Source organism: Strongyloides ratti (genome assembly GCF_001040885.1).
Source record: "Strongyloides ratti genome assembly S_ratti_ED321, chromosome : 2".
Taxonomy (NCBI): Eukaryota; Metazoa; Nematoda; class Chromadorea; order Rhabditida; family Strongyloididae; genus Strongyloides; species Strongyloides ratti.
Genome location: NC_037308.1, coordinates 8,586,824 through 8,600,898, shown reverse-complemented (window position 1 = coordinate 8,600,898; position 14,075 = coordinate 8,586,824). Strand labels below are relative to the sequence as shown.

General features: G+C 21.8%; 3 protein-coding genes across 3 annotated transcripts; 2 read left to right on the top strand and 1 right to left on the bottom strand.

Moving 5' to 3' along the window:
* Positions 1 to 601: 601 nt before the first annotated feature.
* Positions 602 to 3,313, top strand: SRAE_2000273700 (Na+ channel, amiloride-sensitive family-containing protein; the record flags this gene model as incomplete). The annotated part of the gene is made up of 4 exons (XM_024653843.1): positions 602 to 852; positions 1,009 to 1,154; positions 1,212 to 1,682; positions 1,734 to 3,313. 4 exons carry the CDS (start codon positions 602 to 604, stop codon positions 3,311 to 3,313), a joined length of 2,448 nt encoding a protein of 815 aa, XP_024507279.1.
* Positions 3,314 to 4,052: 739 nt separating this feature from the next.
* Positions 4,053 to 5,510, bottom strand: SRAE_2000273600 (Major facilitator superfamily and Major facilitator superfamily domain, general substrate transporter and Major facilitator superfamily domain-containing protein; the record flags this gene model as incomplete). The annotated part of the gene is made up of 1 exon (XM_024653842.1): positions 4,053 to 5,510. One exon carries the CDS (start codon positions 5,508 to 5,510, stop codon positions 4,053 to 4,055), a length of 1,458 nt encoding a protein of 485 aa, XP_024507278.1.
* Positions 5,511 to 10,957: 5,447 nt separating this feature from the next.
* On the top strand, positions 10,958 to 13,970 carry SRAE_2000273500 (Coronin; the record flags this gene model as incomplete). The annotated part of the gene is made up of 3 exons (XM_024653841.1): positions 10,958 to 11,017; positions 11,077 to 11,325; positions 11,367 to 13,970. 3 exons carry the CDS (start codon positions 10,958 to 10,960, stop codon positions 13,968 to 13,970), a joined length of 2,913 nt encoding a protein of 970 aa, XP_024507277.1.
* Between the last annotated feature and the right edge of the window lie 105 nt (positions 13,971 to 14,075).

Below are 14,075 nucleotides of genomic sequence, written 5' to 3'. Positions count from 1 at the left end.
TTATATTTATCTATTAAAAAAATACTATTTATAAATGTTAATATTAATAATTTGACATAGGAAAAGATATCATATTGTTTGATTTGTAGACAAAAGAAATTACTTTATATAATACTTTTTAAGTTATTAGATAAAGTAATTTTAAAAGATCTTTATATAGTAATGTTGTATTTTGAATAACTTTCACTACTTATAGTATATTTTGATTATAAAAATGAAAATAAAGTTAAATATTTTATAATTTATATTTATAAAATATTTTTATATTTATTTTACTATTATTAAGTTCTATGAAATTTTTTTAATAATTAGTCACAATTTTAATCTTATCTTTAAAATAAATTATCTGACTCATTAATTTCTATTTTTAGTATTAAGTTTTTTTTTTTCAAAGTAATAAATTATATTCATATTTAAAAATTTTATTTTGATAATTTATTCGTTTAAAAGTAATAAAAAAAATAATTTTTATTACTAAATAAATAATTATGATCTATAAAAAAAAATTAATTTCTTAACATACATTTAATTATTTGGAAAAAAAAAGTATTTCTATACATCATTATTTTTTAGACTATTTAATATTAAAAATTAAAAAAAAATGTCTGTTAATACTGTGTTGGAGGAGGAAGAAAAAGTAAAAAGAAAAGATTTAACATCTGATCAGTTACAATATGATAAAAAAAATTTTTTTAAAGACATTCAAAATTTGGATGTATTAGAAAATTCAAATAAAAATGAAACATTAAAAAGTAAACTTTATAAAAAGTTTGATAATAATAAGTATATAAATGGCAATGAATACCAATTTGAAGGAAAAAATTTTGATATTACTAATAATTTATATACAGTGTAAGTTTTTTTTTACTAAAAATTTATCATACACTTTAAAATAGATATATGAATATTTATCTTTTCATGTGACATTTTAATTCATTTATCAGTTATGTAATGTTAATTATAATAACATATATTATCAAAGAATTAATACTTTATATATTTGTATAGAAAACCTATGTCGGTGAGCGGTGAAGCCAGAAAATTAAAATCAAAAGCAGTTCAAATGATTATTGATGTACCTGTTGACAAGATAAAAAGATTTACTAATGTTGAAAGTATTGGATCTGTCTCAAAGGAGACACAATTTTTTGTAGGTAAATAAAATATAAAAATATGTTAGTTTTTTTTTTTTTTTAAATTTTTTAATTTAGGTATCTCAACTATACATGGACCATTACGAATATTTCGTGGTAAAGGATTTTACCGATTTTTTTGGTCAATACTTTTTATGATATCAGTTATATTTTTAACATATCAAATTATAACATTATTTAAATTATATATGTCACATCCAACTGTCTCACAATTATCATTTATAATACCTTCAGAAGGTTTAAATAATCCATCAGTAACAATTTGTAATTATAATCCAATAAGATATTCATATATTAAAGAGTTAAATAAAACAAAAAATTTTCCAAAACGTCTTTTAGATTATATGACAATGTCATTTTTACAACTTCCAAATCTTTTTTCTATGTCAAATAAATTAGATATCAAAGAAAGTCATAATCTTTTAATTAATTATACAAAATATGTTAATCCTAATTTTTCAATACATTCATTTTATTATGATGCTGGTTTTCAATGTAATGATATTCTTAAAATTTGTGCTTTTGGAGGTAGAGAGTTTGATTGTTGTGAAGAAGCTAAACCTATATTAACTGATTTAGGTAAATGTTATCTATTAAATTTAGGTAAAAGTAAACATAGTTGGTTAAGTAAACAACGACAAAGTGGTATAAATAATGGACTTTTGGTTATTGCTGATTATCATACTGATGAACAGATTGGTTATAGTGAAGAAACTGCTGAAGAAAGTGTTTTTTCTAATCAATTTGAAAATGGTTTTAGATATTATGTTCATGAAGATAAAAATATTCCATATTTATCAACAGAAGGAATATCTATTTCACCTAAAAAAAGAGTTTACTCAGCTATGAGTATAGAAAAAAGAATTTTATTAAATGATGAATCATGGGGTAATTGTTCTGATAAATGGCCAATTGGTTATGAAGATATTGATATACCTTATACATCAAGTAGTTGTTATGCTATATGTAGAGCTAAATATTTTATTGAAAAATGTGGATGTACTCCAATGATATATAATGTTATTGGTGATTATAAAAATTGTTTACCATATGAAATTTTAAGTTGTTTTTTACCTAATATAACAAATACAAATAAAACATTAAATTTTGTATTACCTGATCTACCAGCATGTTATGAATGTAAAGCTGATTGTGAATCTTGGCAATATAATATGTATAATTCATATGGTGATGATTTTAGTATTGGTGCATTAACATATCTTAAACAAAAAGTTCCAACATGGACAAATTATTATATATTAAAAAATATTGTAGCAATTAATATATTTTATCGTGAAATTGGATATACAGAATTTTCACAAAAACAAAGTACAACATTTGTTGAGGTTCTCTCAAATATAGGTGGTAATATGGGTTTATTTTTGGGCATGAGTGTATTATCTGTTGTTGAAGTTATTATATATTTTTGTAAAATTTTATGGCTTACAATAAGTAAAAGAAGACGTAATTATATTAAAAGAAAAAAAGAAATAGAAGAAGAGAAAGCTAGGCAATTAGAAGAAACATTAGAAAATTTTAAAAGACATAATGAAGATATGAAAAGATTAAGTATGAAAAAAAGACTTAATAAATTAACATCACGTTTTGCATCTAGTTTTCATAAACGTAGTAATAATTATGCTCAACGCCTTAATAGATATGTTTCAAATATTTATCCAATATCTCATCATTCTTTAGATAACAAGAATAATGATCCTCCCAAATCATATCTATCATCATTTGAAGATAATGGTATAGAAGCTTCTGTTAGAAAAACATCACATCTTGTTGAGGATATCGTTCAACAAAATTTATTCGGTGTTGGTAGAACACAAATTTGTACACCAGACAAGGATGGTGATGAAATATTACGAATTGACATTGATCTCAATAAATTTCAGGATGGGCAATTATTAAAAATTACAGATAAATCAATAAATCGTTCACATTCATTACATTCACATAAACAAAAATTTTTTAGAAATTGGAAAAGAGGTTCAATAGCATTACCTTTAACAATTTCTTCAAGAAATTTATCAACACCATCAGATTGTAGTAATGATAATACTTCACAAACAATATTTAATAATTGCCAAGAAAATCAGGAAATTAATCAACCATTAATTTTAGGAATCGATGAATTAGTTAGAAAAATATAGAATTATAAATAACGAGTTAAATTATATTATTATCTAATTAATGAAAAATTTAATAATTTTTATTTATTATGTATCAATAAAAAAAAACCATATTATAATAAAAAGAGAAAAAAAATATATATATAATATTATTTACGAATTAATAATAAAAAAAAAAATAATTTTAGACTTATAATTATTATTTAAAATTTTCTTTTTAAATAATTTTATAATAAAACTTGTTTAGTATATTTTATTGATCATAAATATATATTATATTAATTTATTTTTTTTTATTATATATTATAAAAGTACAACAAATAATTTTATAACATTATCATTAAAAATTAAATGCTTAAATTTTTTTTTTTATAAATTAAAAATAAACAATTTTAAATAAAAAAAAAAATTTGATATTATTTCAATATGGTAATTTTGTATTTTCTTATTAAATTAATTTATTAATAAATGGCTTTCATTTTGTAATTATATTTGAAAACCATTAATATCATTGATATATTATTTAATAAGAAAAAAAAGATATTTTAGATATTGCTCATCTATTCATAACAGGTTTTTCTATATTTGTATCCTAATTTGAGATAAAATTTAAAAAATTTTTGTCTGTTTGTATATTCATATTCATGATAAAATAAAAAAATTCTCAAGGTTTTTTTTTTTGTATATAATTCAGTTATTTATAAATATATTCAAACTTTTATATATACTAATTTGATTTATTTTTCTTTATTATAATAATTTATGTAAACTCAACACTATTTGAATTTTTTCTAGATGGTGATATTGAATAATTATTATATAAATTGTCATATTTTTTATCTTTCAAACGTTTCCAACATATAATAATAAATATAATTGATATTAATAATAAAACAAATTGTATTAACATTGTATATTTATATCCTGTAGCATTAAATAGCATTGTTAATATTGGTGGTGACATACACCTAAATAATGATCCAAAAAATTCAAGAATTCCTTGAAAAAAATCTTGTTTTCTGTTACCAAGAAGTGATGCATACATAGTTCCAATTGAGCTACTAACACATGGATATGCCAAACCAAATGATATCATCATTGTAAAAACATACAAAAATAATGGTACACGTTTTGTTGTAACACACCAATCATATCTTCTAGAACACCCCCCAGCATAAGTAAAATCTTCAATAGTAGTATTATTTTTAAGTGGTACATAATCAAGTGGACCATCATAAAAATTCCATGGTAGGCTAACTAAATGATGTGTAGCAAATAATATTAAACCAACTAAAATAATTTTTCTTCTATCTATTTTTCCAAATATATCATATGCCAATAATAAATATACTATAACAGATAAAAATGCTGCAAATGTAAAAATTATTCCATTATATTTGATAGCTTCATCAGTTGTCCAGTTATATAAAGCAATTGTAAATGGTGATGCAAGAACTTCATCATTTGAGGCAAATGATTGTTGTGTTACATATGTATAAATTAAAATACATATTGAAAGGTAATCTAATGTCTCTTCCTGATTTTTAGAACATTTTTCAACAACCTTGATATGTTTTGGTTGAATAATTTTTGGATTATAAGGAAATTTAAAAATATATATACCAATAATAAATATTATAGATAATATTGAAAATGTAAATGCTGGAGCATTATAAACATTAATATTAAAAGTATTTTTAACATATCTTTCTGAAAAAAATGGTAAAAATAATAATTGTATTGTTGGTCCAAATGCCAATCCAAGTACATATGCACCAAAACCAATGGTAACAGCTTTTGAACGATCATCATCATGGCATGCTGTAGCAATATAGGCACGTATAATACTTAAACATCCTTCACCAATACCACAAACTATTCTATTAAATATTGCAAAAAAATATAATTGTTTAATGGGTAATTTTGTTAAAAAACAATATAAAATATTTCCTATACATATAAATAATAAACCTATTGTTGTTGGTATTTTTAATGTTGTATTTTTTTCACTCCATAATCCAAATATTGGTGATGATATTGCTTGAGCTAAACTAAATGATGCAACACACCATCCATAATAACTAACAGTAATATTAGGATAAAGACTTGAGAGATATGACCACATAGAAGTATAAAATACTGATCCTTGAAGTCCAAAAAAAAATTGTATAACTATACAATACCAAACACTTATCCATGGTGTATGATAATTATCCATTATTTTATTATTAATATAATACTTCTATCTTATCTTTATTATAAATCCCTAATAAAATATTATCAAAAATAATAAAAAAAAAATCAATATTAAGAAAGTCGGATATAACCAATAAATAAAATATATCTTCTCAATAATAGCTAAAAATCAATCTTTTCCTGTTACTTTTTTTTTTTTATTTATAATATATAAAAATAATAAGACGTTTGCCTTTTATAAACATGTTCAACATTTTAATGAAATTAAATTTATCATACTTGTCCAATATTGAAAGAAACTTTAAATAATATTATATAATAAAATAAATTAAAATAGTTGACAATTGGATAATTGCAAAAATGCTATTGTTAATAGAACAACTTGTTTTTGCAAAAGCTGAACATTTAAACTATAATTTTTTTTTTTGGTCATAATATTATAACTGTAAAAGATACACCTTATTAAACAAACTATAAAAAAAAAGTTTAATTATATATCCATAAAAATTTATATTACATATATACATATATAATAATGGATTTTATTAATTTAAAAATTAGACAAATTTTTTGTCAATAAAAATAGAAAAAAAAAATGTATCAATAGAAAATTGGAAACAAGAAAATCAAACAATGTTTGTCACAATCTATGAAAATAATTATTAATTATAATTATTATTTCTTGATTAAAAGGTAGGAAAAAATAATTTTAAAAAAATTAATCATAAGATATTTTATGTATAAGTAAAAAAAAATAATATGCTTAATAAAAAAATATTATGAAACAAAATAAAATTTATTAATAGTTATTATATATAATGTTACTTGTAATAATGTAAGAAAAATAACATTTTACCGTTTAAAAAAAATATTTGTTAAATTAGTTCAATTGTAAATATTAATGTCAGTAAAAGAATTTGAAACAAAATATTTTATGTATTACTTTAACCATATCCGTTATTTATTGGGGTTGAAGATAAATAATGATAAAATAAAAAGATTAAAATAAATTTAATAGCAATTAAAAATTTTGTTAAACTGTAAACAAAACTATTTTTTTTTAAATATATACAAAAAAAGCATTGTAAATTATTAAAAATTATTTAACAAGATTAATAATAATAAATTCTATGATAATTATCTAAAAATATTGTTAAAACAAATAAAAAAAACATTCTGAATTAGTAAATAAAAATATATAATTTATATTTAATATATATTTGGTTAAAAATAAATTACAAAAAAAATATATTTTTGTTAATTTGCATTAAAACAAATTATACTCATCAAATTTTTTTTAATGGATTATTTATACTTTTTATAGATAAAAATTTTTAAATAATATAATTACTTGTTTTCTAAAACACTCATTAAAATTATATACTCTTGGTATTTTAAACATAAAAATTTTATATGTTTAACATGATACATTGAATACATTAAAAAAAGTTAAGAAAATGTTTTTATAATTGTTAACTGATGTTTTTAAATTATAATACATAATTGTTATCATAAATTTTTATTTAACAATATAATTATTATAAATAGAGTTTTTGGACAATCATTAATTAAATATAAAAATGATATATAATCATCTAAAAACAGAAGTAAATTTAATTACATTTTTGTCTCCCGGCGACAAACACACCTTTACATCATTTATATTGTTTTTCATGTGATCTTTCAAATTACTAAAAAAAAAAATGTTGAACTTTTTCAGGTTAATTAATATTTTTTTTTTTCAAATTTTTAAAAATAAAATTTATTATACTTTAAAATAGATTGCGCTATTTTTATGATACTATATAAACATTTTGTGACTTTTATTTAAAGTTTCATGTTGTAATTGATTTACAAAAATCAACATTAAAATTATAACTCCTTATAATTCTTGAGCATCTTACGAACAAAATAAGCTTCTTAAATACCGTCGTCATATTGACTTTTTTGAGGAAAAAATTTGTAGCCGCCCAATTTAATCTTCTTGTATCTATTCTTTTACATTTAATCTTCAGAACATCAAACAGATTAACAAATAAAATGTCTCAATCATTTTTCTCAGCTACAATCTTCATAAAATTAATCAAAATACTAACTTACATTTCTTTTGAAAGAAATATAAAGTTAATATTTTGATTCAACCACCTGAGTTCAATTAATAAATAATTATCATTTAACTGTACACATCAATTAGAACTCTTAATACTATAATGATTATACTATTATAATATTTATATATATAGATAGTTTTCGAATGTATATATAGTAGCTTAATTGGTCATTTCCATATACAGCTGTAGTTGTGAAGAAAATAAATAGATTGAAAATGGTACTATATATTGTATATTTCTATATAATATATAATGTACATTTATATTACTTTCTCTATAAATATATATATATAAATATATATATTATCATCTCAGTAATCATTTATGATTGCTTATTTTTAATATATTAAATGATACCTTTATATTAAAGTAAAATATTTTAATAAATTATTAAATATTAAATTAATATAAAAAATTATTAACTTTAATTATTTTTTTTTATATTTATATTTATATTATATTGATCAAATTAAAATTACAAATTTTTTATAAACATATTTTAAAATAAATATTTATAAAAATTTATACTAATAAAAATGTTATAATTTTTCTATTATTATTTAACTTCTTTAAATTTTTAGTTAAAACTTTTCTTCTTTTTTTTTTAAAATAAAATGTTTTGTAAATAATATAATTCATATCAAAAATTGTAAAGAATTAAAATTATATATATACATATAAGAGAAAATGTTAGTATTCAATATCTTTTAAATTCACGAGTTTTAAATTGAGACACTTACCCAAACAATTCTTTTATTTTTTAAATTAAATAAGCCTCCCAATATAATTAGTTTTATTATGTTTTTATCTATCTATTTATATAATATTTCTTTATCTTTATATAATAATTTTATTTTTTAATCTTAACTATTTTTGTATGATACTACAGTTAAAATAAAATTATTATTTTAATTATATTTTACATTACTAGTTGTACTTTATTTTAGTAATAATAATCTTTCTTTTATTAGGCATAAACGACTAATAAATAAATTTAAAAGTTGCTTTTGTTATGTTGGGTATTCCCTATATTCCTCTCTTTAGACATTCTATTTTTATTTTGATAAACTCTTTTTATATATAATAATGATATTTAATAATTAATTAGGTGAAAAAAAAATTATTTTATTATGAAAATTTTTTATGCCAAAAAACTTTTAAAATTATAAATGTTTTTTTTTTTATTGATTTTATAAAGAATTTATTGTATACTTTTTAAAAAAAAATTCATATAATATTTATTTTTTAAAGTATAAATTTTACAAAGCCTAAAAAATTGTATAGTCTAATTAAAATCAAAAAAAAATATATCTAATGATAAATATTTTTTTCTTATTTTATATGAATCATAAAATTTTGAAATGTTTATTTACAATATATAGCTAATGTTAAAGATCATTTGATATATAAAATGTTTTGATAATTATTAATATAATTTTAGTAAATGAGAATACATTTTAAAAATACCACAAACTTTATCACCTTTTTTGTTGTCATTTATTTTTTTTTTTGTTTTGTTATCTTTGAATAATTTTTTATAATTATGATATAAATTATGTCATATTAAATTATAAAAATTTGTTATCACACAAGATATATTATTTTATAGATATAAAAGTTTTGTTTTTTTTTTATTCAAACTATTAATTAATATAACCATATGTAGATTAGTATTCCTTTATTATCTTTCACATTTGTATTGACTAATCATTTGTCATTTTTTTTTATATTTATAATAAACATTAAAATTTTTATATAAATTCATATTTGATTGTTTTGTTATGCATTAATTTAATTTTCAAATTATTAAAATTTATTTTCTTTTATACTAAAATGTTATAACTTTTATTTTATTATACAATAGCACTGTATATTTTTTATCAAATTATAGAAAATATATTTTTAATTCTAGATTTAATTTTTTTTTAAAAGTCAAGTACTTACATACTTCAGTTGTAGTAATATAATCTATGAAATCAAGAATACACTAATTATTAATCTTAAATATGTCAAATTAATTGAATTTTGATTTTTAAAAATTCAAAATAAATAGTTAGAAATGAGTAATTCTATGAGAGAAGTGTTAAAATTCTCAATGCCACACCCTAACCACCCAAATACTTTGAAAGTTAATTCTCTTGAAAAAAAAAAGTTACATTTATAACCGGCTAAAATATTGTACTAATGTATGTATATATAATATTGTTCTAAAAAAATAATTTTTGTTTGGTTAAACCGATCAAGACTATTCATACATCGTAGATACTTTTACTTTATGCCTCATTTAAAGATTTATCAATCATCTATTAGTGAGAGAAAATAAAAGATGGAAGCGCATGCACTCTACTTCGGTACTAGTTTATATCTTCAATGATTTATTATTTTTCATTTATATTCGCTTCTAATTTTTTTGAATCGCACTTAAATTAAAAATATACTCTGTGTCATTATAAAATATATAAGAGATTCAATAATACTCTTTGAACAGTACTTTGATTTATATAATAAAATATCATTATGACATATATTTTTAGTAAGCCATTTTAATAAATGACACATCACTTTTTCTTTTTTTTTTTAACTTTTCTTATTTTTATTTTTTTTAACTTTAAAATGAAAATAATGAAAAACACTTATTTTTAATCCTTATAGACGATAGTAATCATCAAAAACATCCAGATGTCCTAGTTGGATTATTTCTTCTTTTTTAATCTTATCTTCGTAATTTTATAAACAGTTACTTTAACAATACATTTGTGAATTAAATTTTAAAAAGATAAGGGACAGTTATTACATCTATATATCCCTATCAGTTGCTTTATTATTACAAATTTCTATTAAAAAGCACTTAATTTTATACACTGGACACATCATGTTCTATTTTATGTTCCCAATTACCACGAAAGTATATCGTATAGCTTTTATGCTCAGTAGCTGTCAAAAGAGAATACAAATATATTATATTATAGGTTTTTAGAGAGGAGGTCCGCCTCACAACAAAAATTGAATATATAAAAGTTGTTTCTGATAAAATAGTAAGCTCCTTTATTTGATGCCCATACAATAATAATAAAAATGTATACATATATAAATATAATATTTAAATAATATTAATTTTTCTTATCAAACTTAGAACGGCGCTATTTTTTATTGTATTATAATGAGTATATAAATATATAAAATAATATATAAAAATCATTATTATTTATTCAATAAATACTTCTTTTTTTTTTCTTTGCCACATTTATAAATTTTAAATATTCGTTAAATTTTAATAAATATTATAAATAATTATACCTAATATATAAATCTTTTTTTTGTAGGTAATTTTTATTTTCCACATAAGTTATAAAAAAAAATGTGGAAATTTAAAGCTTCAAAATATAAGAACACAACTCCAAGAATTCCAAAAAAAGAGGTTTGTTTATTAATTAATTAATTAATTTTTTTTATTAAAATATTAAATATATATTTAAGGATACCATAACAGATTTACCAATTGGAAATGTCTCAGCAACCAATAATGCAATTCAATCTTCTGAAAAATATTTATCATTTCTTATTGAAGGTGAGGGTGGAAGACTTGCTGTTCTACCATTAAATGACCGTGGAAGGAGAAGTCGTAGTGATTTAAATGTTATTTGTGGTCATCAAGATCAGATATGTGATTTTACATTTCTTCCATATCATGAAGAATTACTTGTTACATGTAGTCGCGATGATGATGTAAGTTATATTATTTCTTATTAATTACATTTTTTTTGTAGATAAAAATTTGGAAATGTGATAATTTTGTAAATAATGGAGATAAACATATTACTAATCCTTTTATGTCTTTTAATTTTTCAAAAGGAAAATATTGTGAGGCATTAGCAGGACATCATTCTGCAGATAATATATTAGGAATTGCATGTGACTCATCAGGTTTAGTGGCTAATCTTGAAACAGGTCAAATTGTAGTTGAATTTTCAAACATATTTGAAGAAAAAGCAATGTCATTAGGATGGTCTGAAGATGGATCATTATTAGCAATCTCTGGAAATAAAGGTAAAAATGTAGGAATTTTTGATCCTAGAGTAGGTTCTGAACCAATTGTATATTTTAACAGCCATGCTGGTTTTGGACGTGAATCTCGTGTACTATTTGCTGATGGTAAATTTATTTCATCAGGATTTACTGGAAAAAGAGTTCAGGAACTTCTTGTTTATGATAACAGAAATTGGAATAAATCTATGAAAGATGTAGGATTTAATACATCAACAGGAATTCTTATTCCACTTTATGATAAAGATACCAAATTATTAGTTTTGGCAGGAAAAGGATCCGGCAAATTAATCTTAACTGAAATTTTAAATAGAGATCCTTATGTTTCTGCTGTAACAGAACAATCATTGGCAGATCAAACTGTTGGGGCATGTTTAATTAACAAAAAATCATGTAAAATAATGGATGGTGAGGTCCAACGTTTTCATCAATTAACAAAAACTTCCATACAACCAATATCATTAATTGTCCCTAGACGTTCTTATCGAGAATTTCATGCTGATTTATATCCTGATACTTTTGGAAATATTCCAGGTAGTACTGCCGAAGAATGGATAAAGGGTTCTAATAATTTACCAAAATTAATTTCTCTTTCACCGGAAAATGTTTATCATTCTCATTCTTCTAATACAATATCATCAATTAACGTGGTGGAAGACAAACCTTCTACTGTTTTGAATAATAAAATAACTTCAGTTGAAAAAGTAGTTACTCAAGATAGTATACTTGAAGAAATATCAACTAAGCCTGTTTGTGAAGAAAAAATAACAATAAGCGTTGAAAAAGATGCGCAAACTTCCACTTCAAATCAACACTCTGATTGTAGTACTGCTTCTTTACCTGATACGCAGTCAAATTTAAGTGTGTCACCTGTTTCTGAGAAAGAAAATATTGATCACGAGAATGATGAAAAACAGAAAGAGTGTAATAAAGATTCACCCGTTAAGATGAGATTAAGAAATGTTGAGTTATTAAAAAAAGAACGACCTGTAAGTTTAGCAATTGGTTCAGGGGAAGGAATTGCTACAAGAAGGAGGATAATTAGAAATAGACCAAAATCATGTGTTGTTGGAACACTACAATCAAAATATAGACATTGTGAAACTTTAAATGGTCCAAAGATTGGTATTTTTTCAAATTTAAGAAATGTTAACACTCGTTTACCAATTGATTCCAATGGTATGTGTGTTAGCGAACGATTTGCTGCTATTCCATTATCTGGAACATCTGGATTAATTGCAATATTTAGTTTAAAATACCCAAATAAAATTCCGGATGGCGTTCTAGATGGTTTACAAAATCGTTCTTTGGTTACTGATATTGCATGGAATCCATTTAATCCAAGGCAACTAGCTTGTGGTTTAGATATTGGAATTGTTCATATTTGGGAAATTGATGAAACTAAAGTAAATCTTATTGGAGAAACAGAATATAATATACCAGATGATTCCAAGTTAAAGCTATGTGATCTCGAACCAATTGCTGAATTAAGATATAATGCAAGTAAAATCACACAGCTTCGTTACCACCCAACAGCAAAAGATCTACTTACTGTGGCTTATGGTGATTGTTCTATTTGCATTTTTAATATTAAACTTAATGAAATTGTTTTTGAAATTAAAAATGCCCATGAATATCAAATTTTATCAATATCATGGAGTTATGATGGAACAAAACTTGCAACTCTTGGAAAAGATAAAATGTTAAAAATATTTCAACCTCAATTAGAAGGAGAGGATTGTTGTATTGCTGAAAAAAAAGTACTAGAATCAACGAGAAGTGCGCGTGTTTTATTTGTTTGTGATGACTCAATGATTTTAATTGTCAGTTTCTCACGTACTTCCAATAGACAGTGTACTCTTTTAGACTCTTTCACATTAAAAGATCTTCATCAACAACAGATTGATACTAACACACAGCCATTGATTCCTCATTACGACTATGATAGCTCTATTTTATTTTTAACTGGTAAGGGTGATCATGGTATTCAAATGTTTGAATTATCTCCAAGTAGTCCATATATGCTTCCGTTGGCGCCATTTACAGCATTAACAGGTCACCAAACTATTGCACTTCATCAAAAAAATGTCTGTGATGTTAAAGCTGTTGAATTTCAAAGAGGATGGAGACTTACAGAGAAAGCACTTGAAAAATTATCTTTTAGAGTTCCGCGTGTGAAGAAAGAGTTGTTTCAAAGAGATTTATTTCCTGATGCTTTAATTACGTGGTCACCATTAATGGATGGTGAACAATGGATTCGAAATGAAACTGTTGAAACACGCAAAACTGTAAACTTATGTCCTGAAGGAATGCATGATAATATTTAGAGTTGGAGTCTTCTATGTTTTGTTATTGTATTACTTTAATAAAGTATTTCAAATAATTTCAAATTAATTTTAATGTATTCCAAACAAAGTAAATTTTCTAACATT